The sequence below is a fragment of the Nilaparvata lugens genome, chromosome 1 (genome assembly GCF_014356525.2).
Source record: "Nilaparvata lugens isolate BPH chromosome 1, ASM1435652v1, whole genome shotgun sequence".
In the NCBI taxonomy this organism is placed as follows: domain Eukaryota; kingdom Metazoa; phylum Arthropoda; class Insecta; order Hemiptera; family Delphacidae; genus Nilaparvata; species Nilaparvata lugens.
In genome coordinates, this window is record NC_052504.1 from 62,892,595 (window position 1) to 62,910,535 (window position 17,941).

The 17,941-nt window shown below is 34.0% G+C and overlaps 1 protein-coding gene across 5 annotated transcripts in view; it reads right to left on the reverse strand.

Moving 5' to 3' along the window:
• The window catches only part of LOC111054923 (trypsin-like), a 90,049-nt gene extending 72,326 nt beyond the window's left edge, over window positions 1-17,723 (reverse strand). Inside the window, exon 1 of one of the 5 annotated variants that reach the window (XM_039439022.1) lies at window positions 17,477-17,723. In XM_039439022.1, the coding sequence (XP_039294956.1) occupies window positions 17,477-17,537 (61 nt within the window). In that variant the 5' untranslated portion in view covers window positions 17,538-17,723. Of the gene's footprint in view, window positions 1-15,649; window positions 15,825-17,476 lie in introns of those variants that run through there. The other 4 variants (XM_039439047.1, XM_039439019.1, XM_039439039.1 and 1 more) reach the window with 4 other exon arrangements.
• Between the last annotated feature and the right edge of the window lie 218 nt (window positions 17,724-17,941).

Here is a 17,941-nt window from a genome sequence, read left to right on the forward strand (position 1 = left end):
ACACTTGACTTTATTTGGTGAATCATGAAATTCATCTGACAATCAATATTTTCATTCATATCTCATAATATATGAGAATATATGCGATGTCCGATGAATCACACAGAATTCCATATTCTTTCCATCTTCCATTCCAGGATGAATAAAAGCTAAGCAAAATTTGAAAGAAATTATAAATTATTCTGCCATTCTTCAGTAATTTAATTAATGCAATATGAACAACTCATTATTCATGAGGTTAATAATCTTTTCTAATATTTTACAGTTTCTCAATGATAGGGCAGAGATAGTAATAATTATTATTATTAGGTCTTCTATGAAACCATTATCTACAGCAGGTACCAATCAACTACACTTCATTCCAAACTACCGTTTTAATATCAGTTGTAACGTTATTTTTGTGAATAACGGTTTGCCTGGCTTGGCTGCAGTCGGTAAAGCACGAGTAAAAAATTATATAATTCTGGTTGTGGTTCTTAGAATATAAATTAGACAAAACTCTTATAGGCTCGCCCAGGAGCTCCCGCAATTCTCTGCTCTGGGACAATTTATATAAATCTCTGGAACGTATTATTTACAAAGATTTGATTATCAATGCTAAATATCGCTGAATAAACCAACTTATTCGGTGAAAAATGAAGTCGGATGGTAATTTTCCTAATATTTCAATACTAATAACTCGATAAATAAATATGAGATTGGTTATGCATGGAAGTGGAGAAATAAATAAAGGATACACCATAAAAAATTTGATACATATATTGTACAGGAGAATATCAATGAACAAATAAATGTAGAAATATATAGAGCAACAAGCAAAAATAATAAAAATAAGAAAAAATATATCAAAAATAAAATATCACAGATTAGCTCACGAGCTCTTTAGCACGAAACGATACCATGTGCTTTTAATTCATTAATCGTATGCATTTATTCTATGCAGCTCAGATATCGACTTGCTGCTGCTTGTCAATTCAAAAATCTCACTATATCTCCTTTACAAAAATCATAAAAATAATCAATTGATAAATCATAAATCTCAAATTTAATTATATTTATAGATCTCAGTATATTTCTCAATATATATCTCTCAGGGCTTAAGGCTCCGCCTCTGGTGGAAGTAGATAAATCAATTTATCCAGTGAACAAGAGCTACATTTATATCTTATAATTCGCTAATAAAATTAATGATTGAGTGAGTATGTATACATTATAATATAAAATTTAAATACTCATTTAATCTGTGCATCTTTAGATACATAAATTTGATACAACTCTTATCCAATAAAATATGTTTTTGTACCTTTTTAAGACTTGCATACTTATAATAATTGCATTTTATAATAATTTCAATATTCATAACCTTTCAACGAGCTAGCTTTTCATATTTTTGTTTCACTCGAAGCACTGAGGTCGCCCTAACTTTATATATTTCGATAATTTATCACTCACGTGCTGAATTTTCACAAGACGATGGTGGCGATCCGAATTTCCTGGTCATCCTGGATTTTTTGTGGCCAAAGTCGTCCTCTCCAAGGGAATAAATAAATATCTAATGACTTATGCTTTAATACAGCATCACTAAGTATTATAAAAAATTAATTAATGAATTTAAATTTTTTAGTCTTTCAAACGTACAATTCAACAAAGGGACTTGTGCTCTATAAAATTTAGTGGCGTTCCATGGCAGTGTCTGGCAGGCAAGTGGGTAAGTCATACCCTTATCTTTTACAATCCTATTTCCGACTTACAAATTTGCATACATTCAAATATTCAGTTACTACGCCATTAAAAAGATCAAATAGTCCGTGCCAATCTACTAAATTATTACCTATATCTTAGGTATTATATTTTATAATTACTCGGACCATATCCGATACATAAACTGAGTAGTGATAATTTATAAATTCTTATCATTTATGAAAATATTTATAGATAAATTTTAATTGGCTCTCTATTGCCGCCCATCGATTACTGTAATTTGATTGGTTCATGCAAATTCACAAATATATCCATGCGCCTAGGAATATCCTACTTCCTTAATATTCTAATTTTTTTTTTTGTATTTGTTCATGCTCATCACAGATAATAAATATTTTTGGAATTTATAAGTTGTTTTTCCCTTTACAACAAGTAGCCATGTGCTTTCCAAATTCTCTAGTCAAATACTATTTGTTTACAACAAATTTTTGCCAAGGTGTCTGGCTAGATTTTACATTATACGGCTTGATCAATTATTAGGTTGCCGATCAGTAGGTATTATAGCCTAAACTCAAATTTGCAATACTTTATATAATACTAGCCGTCAGGCTCGCTTCGCTCGCCATATCCGTCTAGCCAGGGGGCTCCGCCCCCTGGAACCCCAGCTGGATCGTCCAAGAATGAGATCAGCAGAATCGCTTCGCTCGCCTGCATTTTTCATTTGGGCATTTTTATCATATGTTAGGACAATCCAGTCGGGGGTCCAGACTAAACGGCTGGCTAAACGGATATGGCGAGCGAAGCGAGCCTGACTGCTAGTAATATAATATCCCCAGGATTGAAGTAGCAGTGCCCAATCAATATCTCCGCGATAAATGCATTTAAATCTTCAACTTGGTGCCAACCTAACAAAGTCAACTCAACTTAATGCCAACTTGACAAAATTATTAATTTAGTTGCCAGTTAACAACTGTTTTGAAGAGGTACTCTATCTAGATTATAGTTCTATAGTAACATATTATACTATAAATTCCAATTATAATTAAGAGATTGGGAGAAGAAGAATATACATGCTAAAAGACGAACTTTAAACCCTCAAAAACAACCCTTAGAGTATTGCCAAAAGATTTCTTAGTGCGCCTCTAAAGGGCCAACTGAACATACCTACCAAATTTGAACGGTTGATTTTGGTCCGGTTGATTTTTTGTTATGCGAGTGAGTGAGTGAGTGAGTGAGTGAGTGAGTCAGTCAGTCAGTGAGTGAGTGCCATTTCGCTTTTATATATATAATTCTTTCCTATTCGGCTGTTCTAATTTTAGCCATGGTAGGCTACCCATTATTATCTAATCTTTCACTTGTTGCTATCGCACATAGCGATAATAGAGCAGCTGTTTGCTCCAGACCTATAAAATTCTTTCAATTATTAGCGATTTTGCTTGCTTATCGAATTTTAATACGTTACACAGTACACAATTTATCACAGAGTGAAGTATTTATTACAGCTGGTAACTTTAGATGCTAAATCATATTATCACAATATCATCTTGAATCATGATCATCTTTCCGTTTAGTCCGGGCGCAAATGTCATTCCGTGGTCATTTTACAAACCACTCTCGCGTGAAAGAGATAGCGGCATCTGCGTTTTGAACGATAGACAAGGATAGCAACACCATTGCAAATCACACACTGCCATTATAACGTGGACCTCACTATAGATACTCAAAGAATACTTTTGAATAACTGCCAATTAAGTTGCTGGCCGTTACTCTGTATCTGAGACAAAGAGAAACTGCTGTCATTTTTGGGTAACAGCAGTAGAAGATGTCTCAATTTCTTCGTTAGGTCTAGCATAATAGGGATTGTGATGATGATAAGTCGAAATTACAGGCAAACACCTCGGAAACAAGATGGCCGCGAAAGTTTTCAGGGTTTTCCTATATCGCTTGTATTTAAATAACCGTTTAAGATATTCAACCGTTCAACTGGACGAAAATATTTTTAAAGTCTTCCTCTACAATTTTCGTTCAATAAAATTGTCCTCTAAAACGCTTATTTTTACTTTCCTTGCCCTATTACCATAGGTAAGGAAAGTAACTTATTGCTTCCCGAAAAAAATCAAGGTACCCTAATTTCCAAATTTCTATACGTTTCAAGGTCCCCTGAGTCCAAAAAAGTTGTTTTTTGGTATTGGTCTGTATGTGTGTGTGTGTGTGTGGTGTGTGTGTGTGTGTGGTGTGTGTGTGTGTGTGTGTGTGTGTATGTGCGTCTGTGTACACGATATCTCATCTCCCAATTAACGGAATGACTTGAAATTTGGAACTTGAGGTCCTCACACTATAAGGATCCGACACGATTATTTTTGATCAATTGCAATTCAAGATGGCGGCTAAAATGGCGAAAATATTGTCAAAAACAGGGTTTTTCGTGATTTTCTCGAAAACGGCTCCAACGATTTTGATCAAATTTATACCCAAAGTAGTCATTGATAAGCTCTATCAACTGTCACAAGTCACATATCTGTAAAAATTTCAAGAGCTCCGCCCCATCTACGCAAAGTTTGATTTTAGATTTCCAATTATCATCAGGCTTCAGATACAATTTAAACACAAAATTACAAGTGGAAAAGATTGAGTATGAGAATCTCTACAAGTAATTTCCACCTAAATTTGAAAATAAGCTTGAAATTCGAGAAAATTTGATTATTCAATTACAAACTGTTGGCAACTTTTGATTCTATTAAATCATTCACTATGAAGAGATAGCAGACCTCATGTGTCTCCACCGTTATTAAACTGTCAACAGCTGGCTCAGATTTTCAAATAGTAGACTTGAGATGCGCGTGAACACTAGCGTCAGGTGATCAATTTCCATAACGGCAAGGAAAGTTGTGTGAGTGCGCCACACCAGATTTTTTTAGTTATAACCTTCAAAAGCCCAAAAAACGTTTTTTCTTAATTATTTCAAATTTCATTCCAGTATAACTTTTTTGGTGCAAGGGATACAACAATTTTTTTCAATCTATGAAATTAAGGGCGTTTTTTTAACTTTGGAACGGTATATCTTCATGCAATGGACGTCAAGAAATGAGTTCTCCAGTGCCCTCCAAAGAAAACCCCGCACGGTTTCTGGTGCGTTTTTCCAGTACGTTTAACAAGCTAGAACTATGAAATCGATTTTTTCATGACTATTTCAAAATAGAAACTTGAAAATGGTCTCAATCTCTTATTTACAACAAGCCGAATAAGAATATTGATGATGGAAGCAACAAAAATATTCGACATCATTGAAAAACTCAAGATGGCGGTCATTAAAGACAATTAACTTACTCACACTTCCTTCGATTTACATTTACCAGCTAGTAGTTTTTGTTAAAGTAAATATCAATAAGTTCCAATTTTGTACAGATAATCTTAAATAATACTCGAAATAGAAATATTATTGCATTTCCAATCCATAGAAATGTAGCTTTTGAAAAAACTCCATTTTATTCAGGAATGAGACTCTATAATAGGCTGCCAACAGACATTCGAAACATGGAATCAGTCATTTTATTCAAACAGGCAGTCAAGAAAATGTTATTAGAGAAAAGCCTATACGCAATCTCAGAATTTTATCCACAAGAAAATTGATTTTTTATATATAATATATATCATTACCATCCTTAATGATACTTGACACTTGATACCTGAATAAATATTTTATTATTTTGATTGTATGTATTATAGTATTAGGATTAGTATTAGTACTGACAAGTTACCTGTCAAATGGGATTATTCCCAAAATTGATGTAATGTAATGATAATTAAAAAAAAAAGAAAAAAAAAACTATTGACAGAAATTTTTATATCGCTTTCTATTTAGTTATTGTCAGAGATATCAGATCGGTTCTACCATCAAAGTGTTCAGAATTAACCAAACTATGATTTTCGAGAGAATCAACTCATTTCGACCACTCTTTTCATGTTTTATTCAACTTCAAAAACTTGAAACATACATTTTTGGGTGACAATATTTCACTTTCCATCCTGTAAATGTATTCGCAGTAGACATACACTAGTGTTATTGGTACAGTGTTTTAATATATTTTCGAAGCTTCAAAATTTCATTTTCAATTTCAATTTATTTCAATTTCAATACACATCTCATTAAATACAAAATCCATATATATTTTTAATCCCTCTAGCTTTAAGCTATTTGAGGAATATTAAAAAAAAATACTAAAAACATTTACTATGTTGCAATTGCTTACATAATAAACAATATAAATATATAATATATCAAATGAATGTTATCAACAAAGCAAATTAGAAATTCATAAATAATTACTTATAATAGAATGTAAAACCTTCCCATATAACTATCAAATGATCGCTAGTCTGACGAAACTATTGTGAGCTTGCATTTTTACTGTAAATCCAACCATATGTCATACGTCAATCATCAATTATTGCAATGAAAAATAATTTCAATTTTGTCCGAACTTCACCCTTTCTTTGTAAATTTCTAAAATGACTTCTGCTTGGAGGCTGTAAGTCCATATTCCACGGCTGGAGCGTCATAGGAAAAAGAGAGAAAAGTACTGTTTGCAGCGGAAAACACGCCTTTTCCACCAAATGCCAATCCCAACAATAGAAAACCGTGTAACTCATGACTCCTTGAAGATACAGAATGGTATCAATCTCTTTGTAATGATGTATAGAAAGGGATTATTCATGATGGCAATCTAAAAAATGTTTGTCATAATAAAAGAAACAAGATGGCGGCAAAAATATGTCGATTTTCAAGAAATGGTCTGTAATAATACTGATAATGTCGAGGATATCGTATCAATCCAGCCATCTGAAAGCTCCAAAATAATCATACTACAATATCCGAGAGATTCATCTATTTCCAACAACATTTACTATGGTGAATATAACTTCAACTCTTGAAAGCAGATTTTTTCAGGGAAAAAATTGTTTTTCACCCTGTAGATATATTCAGAGTGAACAAACACCAATATTTTTGTCACAGTGTTGTAGAATATTTCTAAACCTCAAAAATGACATCTGGTTGAAGGCTGTAAGTCCATCTTCTACGGCTGGAGCGTCATTGGAAAAAGAGAAAAAACTACTGTTTGCAGCGAAAAACTCCCTTTTTTCACCATTTGCCAAACCTGAACAATTGGAAAACCATGTAACTCATGACCACTTGAAAGCACAGACTTATGGTATCAATCTCTTCGTAAAGATGTGTGGAAAAAGATTATCCATGAAGACAATCTCAAAAATGTTTATCATCATAGAAAAATCCAAGATAGCGGCCAAAAATCTGATTTCATGAGTTATATTCACCATAGTGAAAGTTATTGGAAATGGATAAATCGCCCGGATATTGTAGTTTCGAGTTTTCGAAGTTGAATAAAACATTAAAAGAGTGGTTGAAATGAGTCGATTCTCTCGAATATCATTGTTTGGTTGATTCTGAACTCTGAACACTTGTATGGTAGAACCAATCCGATATCTCTCAAAATAGCAAGCGATATAAAAATTTCTGTCAATAATGACCGCCATCTTGAATTTTTCAATGATGTCGAATATTTTTGTTGCTTCCATAATCAATATCCTTATTCGGCTTGTTGTAACAAAGAGATTGAGACCATTTTGCAAGTTTCTAACTTGAAGTAGTTATGAAAAAATCGATTTTTCAGTTCTAGCCTGTTACCTCATGCATATGGAAAAACGCACCAGAAACCGTGCAGGGTTTTCTTTGGAGGGCTCTGGAGAACTCATTTCTTGACGCACAGCGCATGAAGATATATCGTTCCAAAGTTGTAAGAACGCTCTAAATTCCTCCATTTAAAATTCTTTGTATCTCTTGCACAAAAAAAGTTTTATTGGAATGAAATTTGAATAAATCTAGAAAAAACTATTTTTTGGGCTTTTGAAGGTTATAACTAAAAGATAAGCGTTTTAGAGGAAAATTTTATGAAACGGAAATTGTAGAGGAGTACTTTAAAAATATTTTCGTCCAGTTGAACGGTTCAATATCTTGAACAGTTATTGAAATACAAGCCCTCCTATTAAAATTTCTGTTCAGAAACCATCCCCAATATGCACACAACATATTCCCAAAGTTTCATGCCGTTATGTCAAGTAGTTTTCAAGTCTATTGGGAACAAACAAACAGACATTCCTTTTAATTTCACAAACAAACAGACATTCCTTTTATAGATTCACATTTGGTTCAAACAAAAGCCTCTTTAAATGGAGGTAGAATGATGAGGTTTACAACTTTCAGTACTGTTGTTTTAACATTTATTTTTTCAAATCACTTTCAAAAAGTTCATTTAGTTCCTACTATTGTGTTTGAGACACTTCTGGCTCCTTCATAGTTTCACCACTATTCTGTTCCACAATCCTGTCTTTTGCAGTCGTTATCTGTATCTATAATGAAGTAAAGAGCTGGACTAATTAGCTTGAAATTTTGCATATTACCCAAGGATGGTTATAGGCCTATTTTCAATTCTTCAAAATTCCATTACATCAAGTTTTCAGTTTGTCAAGTTTTAAAATAGATCCTTGCGGAGCACGGGTTCTTACTAGTATTGTATAAAATACGAAGCCCATTGTATAAACTGTATACTCAATGGCAAATAAATCAATTCTATTCTATTATATTCTATCACATTGCATTATTATCATAGAGCACATGCCATATTAATTCATTTTATATTATATTAAAATTTTAATATTATTGAGTAATCAGACCATCATAATGAGAACGTTTTACAGGGAATTCCTGATTTAATTAAAAATATTCAATCTGAAAATCAGGCCTTATCAAATTCTCAAAGAACTTGATTAAATTGTGAATGGTAATATATTTATTGAGCTTTGTTGAATATTTAGTAATCGATGAATCTATCCAAGTTAATTTAAGCGATAACAATCATGAACAGAACCAAAATACATTAAGGGAACTTTGAATCTTGAATCTGGATGAGTAGTGAAATTTGCATGTCAGCACCAGAAAAATAGAGTCTCTTTGCAGCAGGAAGCAGAGACAATTTTATGACTCGAAATTGATTCAATCCAGCTTCCAGCGAAGAGTCTCTATGGCGAGGGGGTGAATTGATTCCTAGCACGAGCTATATAGACGAAACTGAATACTTGGAGATTAGTTTAATAACATTCTGCAACAGATTTGACGGCCCGCTAATCTCTTGTGAAGGAGGAAAGCGTCAAAGCAGCTACAGATTGAACCGCGCTCAACGATATCTCAGTTCTTTAGTGTGGCTGACACTGAGAGAAGGTGTTTCATTCAATTAGAGAGACGCAGGTACTTGAACCTACACTGTCACACAGGCCAATTCTCTTCAGTCGACATACAAAGCTCGACTCTGAACATCATTTTAATAAACACCAATTATACGGCTGATGTTAACATTCAGGGCAAGATGAACGAGCCTACAATCTGCATAGGCAGAATCAGTTTAATCCCTTGTATGCTCTGATGTCCACTTTGAAGTTTTCCTGTACAAAAATCTGGTGTGGTACACTTACACAACTTTCCTTGCTCATTAAACTGTAAGCCCCATTCTTTAACGAGAATAATTTAGGGGAATAACATAATGACGATTGGCGGCAACATATTTGAAACTACGATCACACTTCTGTAAATGTGTATATATTATAATTGTTTTCAGAGTACTTTTTCCTTCGTGTAAATTGTGAAATTCGATGATTTTTTTTTAAAGTCGTCAAAACAGCTGTTCCACAGATGAAATATCTCGACTATGTGTTCTTTTCATGAACTGCTCTACCTACCTACCTCATGCACGAGAAGGAGGTTACAAAGTCCATTTCTCAAGGATGGGGGTGGACCCCCATTAGTTTCCAGAAAGAAGACTCATGGTATATTCATGGTATAAATTTGAAGAAAATCGTAAGAGCCGTTTTCGAGAAAACCGTGAAAAACATTATTTTTTTAGTAATTATCCGCCATTTTGAATTGAATTTCTTATTGTCGGATCCTCATGGTATAAGGACCTTAAGTTTAAAATTTAAAGTCAATCGGTCAATTAGGAATGGAGTTATCGCGTGTTCACACACACACACACACATACACACACACACACACACACACACACACACACACACACACACACACACACACACACACACACACACACACACACACACACACACACACACACACACACACATACACACATACACACACTCAGACCAACACCCAAAAATCATGTTTTTTGACTCAGAGGACCTTGAAACGTATAGAAAACTTGAAATTAGGGTACCTTGAATTTTTTTGGAAAGCAATACTTTCCTTACCTATGGTAATAGGGCAAGGAAAGTAAAAATCAGAAACTGGCTCTCAATTTCGAAGCTTCTCCCATCTAATATTTCCGCACAACAGAATTGTCTATTGATGCAATAAAAGGTACTTCCTTTACTGATTACTTTTCCCCTGTGCATTAAGTTATGCTTTCTTAGAAGATGCAAATACTATTATTTTCTCCATGTTAAAAATTTCATCTTAGAATTTATCCTTCCATTGAAAAGCTGATCCTTGACAGTACGGTATTGAAAATAATGAATATGTAGAAATAAATTAAAGATAAACAATGTATATGATGCAATATATTGATCCCCTTCATCAATGTGAAGTGCTTACTAACTATAATCCTGTAACAATCATATAATAATCCTATATTTGACCATGCTATACTAGTATTGCCGAAGCCCATAGTTGTCTCAGGCATCATAACATCATTCTACTTTCAATGCACTGCTAATGAGTTCACAATGAATAATAACAAGAAGTGAGAATTACTTATGACATCACCTCATTATTCTTGTCATGGACCTAGTTGTAGCATACAATTCAATTTCGAATTTTTTATCCGATTTCAGGTTTGGTTGAAACTTGGTTAACTTCGAGTTGATTTTGTAAGAAATGCTTCCCAATTTCTAAACCAGATGGACATTTGTCAACATATTGGACTAATCATCTTACGAAATATTGTAATTACTGGAAAGGGAAAGTTGAAACATTCAGGATCGGAAAGTTTTTCCCCTATATAGTACGAGTTATTATCCTGTTCATTCCCCAATATAGACTGAGAGGAACAATAGGAAAATATGAGATGTTGCTCATCTTTTTTTTCAATATTAAAATATTTTTCAATTCATAGAGCCAATCGAAATTATTGATTTTCAAGTGTCAAGAGAAAATAATTGACTTTCTTTCTATTTTCACTGTATTTCATTCCCAGATTTATTTTATCCATAGTGATTCAAGAAGTCATTATCAATCAGCATAATTATGATATCACAAATACAATATCAAAATCATAAACCGAAGCTATTGGATTTTAATGATAGAAGTTATGGTAATAACTCTTCTCCTATTCAGTTCAGGATAGTTATCTTGCCATAACACAAAAGTGAGGTACATGAAATTACAACTTAATAATTAATTTGGTAACTCGTCAACCAGTTTTATTATGTACACGTCACCCTGTGATAAATTGTGTACTGGTATTGAAACGATAGTTTGGAGTTGAAGTTAGTGTAGTTGATTGGTACCAGCTGAAGATAATCGTTCCTTAGAAGACCTATACAAATAATTATCACTCTCCTATCATTGAAAAACTGGAAAATGTTGGAAAAAAATATTCAACTCATGAAAGAGAGTTGTTCATATTGCATCCATTAACTACTGAGGAATGAAAGAATAATAAAAAAAAATTTGAATTTAGCTCAGCTTATATCATCCTAAAATGGAAGATGGAAAGAATATGGAATTCTGTGTGATCCATCATACATCGCATAGATGAACCATCCATTGACAATCAACAACTATGAAAACATTGAATTCATTTCTGAAACACCTATCTATTCTTATTTTTTTTAATTCAACACTTTACTGATAGATATTACTACAAATTGATTGAGTAGAATATTTTTTCGGAATGATGAATGCTGCATGACTAAGCACATAGGAAGTCCGTATTGAGATGTAAATGAAAATATCTATTGTCAGATAAATTTCATGATTGACCAAATAAAGTCAAGTGTGACATGAAATATATTGACTTTTTGGCGGTACAAAGTTCGCCGGCTAAGCTAATTGTAAATAAAGTTTTACCTATTATTAATAGTCAACGCTGAAAAAAGACAGGCTCAATCACCAGGAATACTATAAATTCTATGAGGGACCAGTGAGCCCCTTAATTTTGAGTAGTTCAGTCACTTCCACTATGGACACTGGATACAACAATCAATGAATCAATATGTTTTAGTAATTCAATTCAATTCAAAAATATGTATGAAATTTATTAGCTACAGAATAAAAAACTTTTGATTGCAGTGACCCCGACTACTTCAATATGAATAACCATTCGGATCAAATATAAGGAATTACTCATATCTCTCATCAACTTGTACTTTTTATTCATTAAATATTAACAAAAAAATATAGTGAATATTGTTATATTGAAGTTATATTGAATGAACTCACGGCTAAGGTTTGCCTTTTTCTGGCCATGCTACAAATAAATGTAGGTATATGTTTGACATTTTTTTTTTTTTTTTGTAATCTTGTTGTCTATTAAGAAAGTTATCAATGTGATTTTTGATGGCAATAGAATTTGAATTTGAGAAAAGAATTATCAACAAACCCCTAACCAAAGAAAATCTCTGTGCTCTGTTCTTATACAAACCACTCTCGGTCTCAGACAGCAATCGCGCATGCGTTAGTAACGGTTTTTTCCCGTTCCATTCAGTCAGTTCTTTGAATGTAATGTTCTTTGTGATGATGATTACCAAGCACCTTAACTGGAGCCGTCATTCCATTTTGATGTTGATATTATTATCCAATGATGATTTATCATTAAATTCGATTTAGTATTCAACATATAATCATCATTTCATTTTATAAAAGAAAGAGTACTTTTCAATAATATAATCAATAAAATATAACGGTTGTTATTTAACTAATGTTAAAAAACACTACAACTAAGTCAGCATATTGTCATTTCAAAGCCAAAACCTAACCCCTCAACCTCCCCTTTAATATTTAAAACATTATTAAACATAAATCTAGGTAAAAACCCGGAATCCCTTCCAGCATATTGCAATTGTAAAGCAAAATCCCAACCCCCTAACCTATCTTTTCACCTTTGAAATATCAAAAACCATAATTCTACCTGTACCCTAGCCCTTTCTAGCATATTTCAATTTTAAAGCAAAAACCTAACCCAGCCTCATGAAATATTATTAAATATAACTTAAAAAAACCTAACCCCTTTCACATTCAATAATTTGGATTACAAAGCAAACTCCTAACCCCCTAACCTATCCTTTCACCTTTAAAACAACAAAAAACATAACTCTACCTGGACCCTAGCCCCTTCTAGCATATTGCAATTCCAAAGCAAAAACCTAACCTAGCCTTATGAAACATTATTGAATATAACTTAAAAAACCTAACCCCTCACCCTTTCACATTCAATATTTTGGATTTCAAAGCAGACTCCTAACCCCCTAACCCCCTAACCTATCTTGTCATCTTTGAAATAACAAAAAACATAACTCCACCTGGACCCTAGCCCCTTCTATCATATTGCAATTTCAAAGCAAAAACCTGACCTATTATTATGAAAATATTGAATATAGCCTAAATAAAACCTAATCCTTAACCCTATGTTGTCAATTAGTTGAATTTCCACATTGTTGATAATCGATGTGGCAACCTTGCAATGCGTGAAAGAGATAGCGCCATCTGCTTTGTTGAATGATACACAAGGATAGCAACACCATTGCAAATCACACACTACCATAATAAAGTGGACCTTCACTATAGATACTCAAAGAATAACTAAGATACTTTTGAATAACCATGTGATAACTGTGACCGTTGCTGGCCATTACTCTGTATCTGAGACATTGGGAAGCTGCTTATTTCAAGCTTCCCAATGATTACAACATAACTATGTTAGAATATGATGTGTAAATTATCTCAGTTTCATATGGCGTTCACCTTACAATGTTCATAACCTTACTTAATAGGATCCTTTTTGATCCTTCGAAAATGTTTAGAGGCAAAATATCTCAAAATCCGCAACTATAAAGATTGCAGGAGCAGGAAGACAATCCAAAAACATATTGCCAATTAGACCGAAGCTGAGATGGGTCTCATCAAAAAGAGCTGAATACCCGAGGCGGCTAGAGGAAGTCATTAACAGGAATGATATCTGGAATATTGACTTGGAAGATGACTGGTGCTATCTTATTGAAGCTATTAATAAAAGTCATTACTTGCATGGGTGGCACTGGGGAAATGTTCAAGGAAATTCAAGGATGCAAGCTGAGTGGTTCGACAAAGAATGCCATAGAAAAAGAGAAGAAACCTTCAAATTACTCAATGAGTACAGAAAAACTGATTCAGATGCTATAAAGAGGAAGTACATTCACGCGAACTCGGAATACAAAAGACTGTGGAGAAAAGAAAAAGGCTTACTGGAAGAAATGTGCAGATAGTTTTCAGACGGTGAGAGACTCCAGAGAGTTTTGGAAACTGGTTAGGCAACTGAAGAAGAAGCAAAATATGTCAGGAGCAAGTATTTCTTTGAAAGACTGGGTGCAGCATTTCAAGGTTTAGTTGAATCCAATAGTACTGGCTGATAGAATGTTGTATCCTGAACCCTATGTGCGTGATGACTTTCTAGATGCACCGTTTCGAAAGGAGGAACCAGATAAGGTGATTCTTCACGTAAAGGATGGCAAAGCCCCAGGCGAAGACAGAATTCCGTACGAATTTTACAAGAATGCTCCAACAGTATTCATGAACAGATTGTTGGAGGTCTTCAATAGCATCTACAACGTTTCTCATGTCGTTCCACAGGACTTCCATACTTCGATTGTGTTTCCAATCTTCAAGAAAGGTGATCCAGAGGATGCTTCCAATTATAGAGGAATATCGTTTGGTAATACTGGAGCAAAACTGTTTACTGGTCTCATCTTGGAGAGGCTGAAGACGTGGATCCATCATCACAACATCCTGAACGAGCTCCAGGCGGGTTTCAGACAGAACTACTCAACAGTGGACAATATCTTCAGTTTGATGGCCATTATTGAAATGCACCTGAAAACAGATCTATCGACGGCTGTTGGATGACGCAATGATTATAACAGCTGATTTTTATTTCTGTGTGTGGCCAGCTCACAAATCTTCTCGCATAAGGATTACATGTGAACTTTGAAGGACCGTAGGAAAGAGTCCTGAAGTCGGATAATAAATTTGAAAGGCCATAAACCTGGTCCTGAACATAAGGAACACAACTAAAAAAAATCATCAAATTCGGTGCACAAATAAAAAAGTTATTGAATGTCAAATTTTGAGGCTCGATTTTTATTTATATAGATTGATATTGCAGCATTCGACTAAATAATAGAATAAGAAGCATGACTCTGCTTGGCGAGCTTCACGGCTCCAATCAATGATGATTCATTCAAGCAATTGCAACAAAAATATAGAAATGCCACGTACGTTTCTCACATGTTTATTGATTGTATGGGTAGCAATTCAACTACTTCCGTGAACACATCTGCTGAAGCAGAAATTATGTATTGTGAACTATTATAGATATTGTCTAGTGATGATTTCTCCTATTCTAGAACAATATCCTCATGTTCCAGCCTGTGATGTAATGTTACTTGGCTACCCTGCCACATTCTATATTATCAAGTCTGGATAATAGATGATAGATGAATGGTGATGATAATAAATGGATGATATCAAAAATGAGAGCAATATAAGAGGGCGATTGTAAAAAATATACAGTATTTACAACACATCACATGAGTGCGAGAGAGAAAAAATATTATGCAAATGATAGTCTACAAAATAAAGTATTAATAGTATTTGAATTATTATACTAACCTAGTCGAGCTAGACAAAATAACAAGACAAGGCCCACGACAAAAGGATAAGACTGCATCATAAACAGAAAATCCACTCAAGCCACATTCAAAACTGATTAATTTCAAGCTTGAACTAGACGAAGACGATTTTAAAACCTCGGTGTTTCTTCTTCCTTATCTATTGAATGATAGTGAAACTTGGAATCAAATTTACAGCACATGTAATCACAGCACTTATATCTTTCCAACATGAAGTGGCTCATTGAATGACTGAACAAAAGGTACTCTAACATCTTATGTAACTCATCTGCCCCACATATAGAGCTGAAAAATGTTTTTAAGACCCGGAAGACTATCTACTCTTTTGTTTGTAGATAGCAAGATTCGTAGTGGCAGTATCAGTGTAAGATTACACTCCAACATTCATGATATTATTTATTTCGTTATATTATGAATATTTTTCAAGGTAAAGCTTCAGAATACAAAGGCACAGCTCAATTTTGTACAAATCTAAACCACTGAATAAGAACTACATATCATGCACAAATTTATCGACGACACCTTTAAGAGTTAAAGGCTTTAAATCAGGCATGGTAAAATTAATTGAAGTTTTCTTGACTCTAGCCCGTTCACCTGCATGAATTAGGTATAGACTCGAATATTTTCTAGATATGTCCTCCTATTTCGAAATTCTAAATTTTATACCAAAACATATTTATTATTATCTTTAAAAAGGCCGGCATAAGAGCCAAAAACACAAAGCAAAACAACAAAATCACTAATACACATCCGGAAAATAAGGAATTTTGAAAAAAAATTACATCACAAAAATTGAGGCTATGATACAGTCAAACCACAACGGAAAAAATTGACCGATTACCATTGTTCATATCTATGGGGTCTCAATCCAACCCTGACTCTATCAACGTCAAAAATCTATAACCCCTACAATAACCCATAATACGTTTTTATCCTGATGTGTATGTTCAATCCATTAGAAGGATCATAACCTTTTTTAATTATTAACGTTCCAAGGTTTCTATTCTGGTGTATCGGTCAAGGCCAAAATTGATTCTTGCTGCGAACTGTCAAGTAGATATTATGCTGTATCGCAGCCTGCAGCCTTTGAACGCAACAAGCCAAGTATTGTGGCGTGGATGACTGAGCCATCCTGGAGGTCTTATCTTACGGTTTTGTGTATCGAGAAAGCCAGGGGCTTTTCAGCTAGCTGCTACGCCATAGAGTTCTCATTTTTAAGAGACAGGAAGAAAACTTAGTCCGCTGATAATCCAGCTTCTCTCTCAAGAAGTAGTTTTATGTAGACTTCCGCTTTTCTCTAGTTCTCGGCAGCAGTTTTTCGCTTTTATTCTGTTATTCATGCGCCATAATATCTTGGCAGTAGAATAGGTGTGCCTCTCCTTCACTACGTGACTCACATAGCTGTTCTGGTTTTTTCATTTCCACTAAAACATAAAACGTCATGTTTTAAATGTGATTTATAAGATCCCTGCTGCTGCTAGTTAGATATAACTGGGGTGTGATGATTACGAGTGTGTTTGTTCGTTACTATAAAGCGAATCACATCATTTTTCATCAGTACTAGTAGTTCTGTGAACAGTAGACCTCACGCAGTATTCTCATTCACAAGTACCTGATTGAAACTATAGACCTTATGGGAAATACAGCAATAGACTGGCTTCTCCACACATGTGTGTAATATAAGAGGGCGATTGTAAAAAATATACAGTATTTACAACACATCACATGAGTGCGAGAGAGAAAAAATATTATGCCAATGATAGTCTACAAAATAAAGTATTAATAGTATTTGAATTATTATACTAACCTAGTCGAGCTAGACAAAATAACAAGACAAGGCCCACGACAAAAGGATAAGACTGCATCATAAACAGAAAATCCACTCAAGCCACATTCACATCTGATTAATCTCAAGCTTGAACTAGACGAAGACGATTTTAAAACCTCGGTGTTTCTTCTTCCTTATCTATTGAATGATAGTGAAACTTGGAATCAAATTTACAGCACATGTAATCACAGCACTTATCTTTCCAACATGAAGTGGCTCATTGAATGACTGAACAAAAGGTACTCTAACATCTTATGTAACTCATCTGCCCCACATATAGAGCTGAAAAATGTTTTTTAAGACCCGGAAGACTATCTACTCTTTTGTTTGTAGATAGCAAGATTCGTAGTGGCAGTATCAGTGTAAGATTACACTCCAACATCCATGATATTATTTATTTCGTTATATTATGAATATTTTTTAAGGTAAAGCTTCAGAATACAA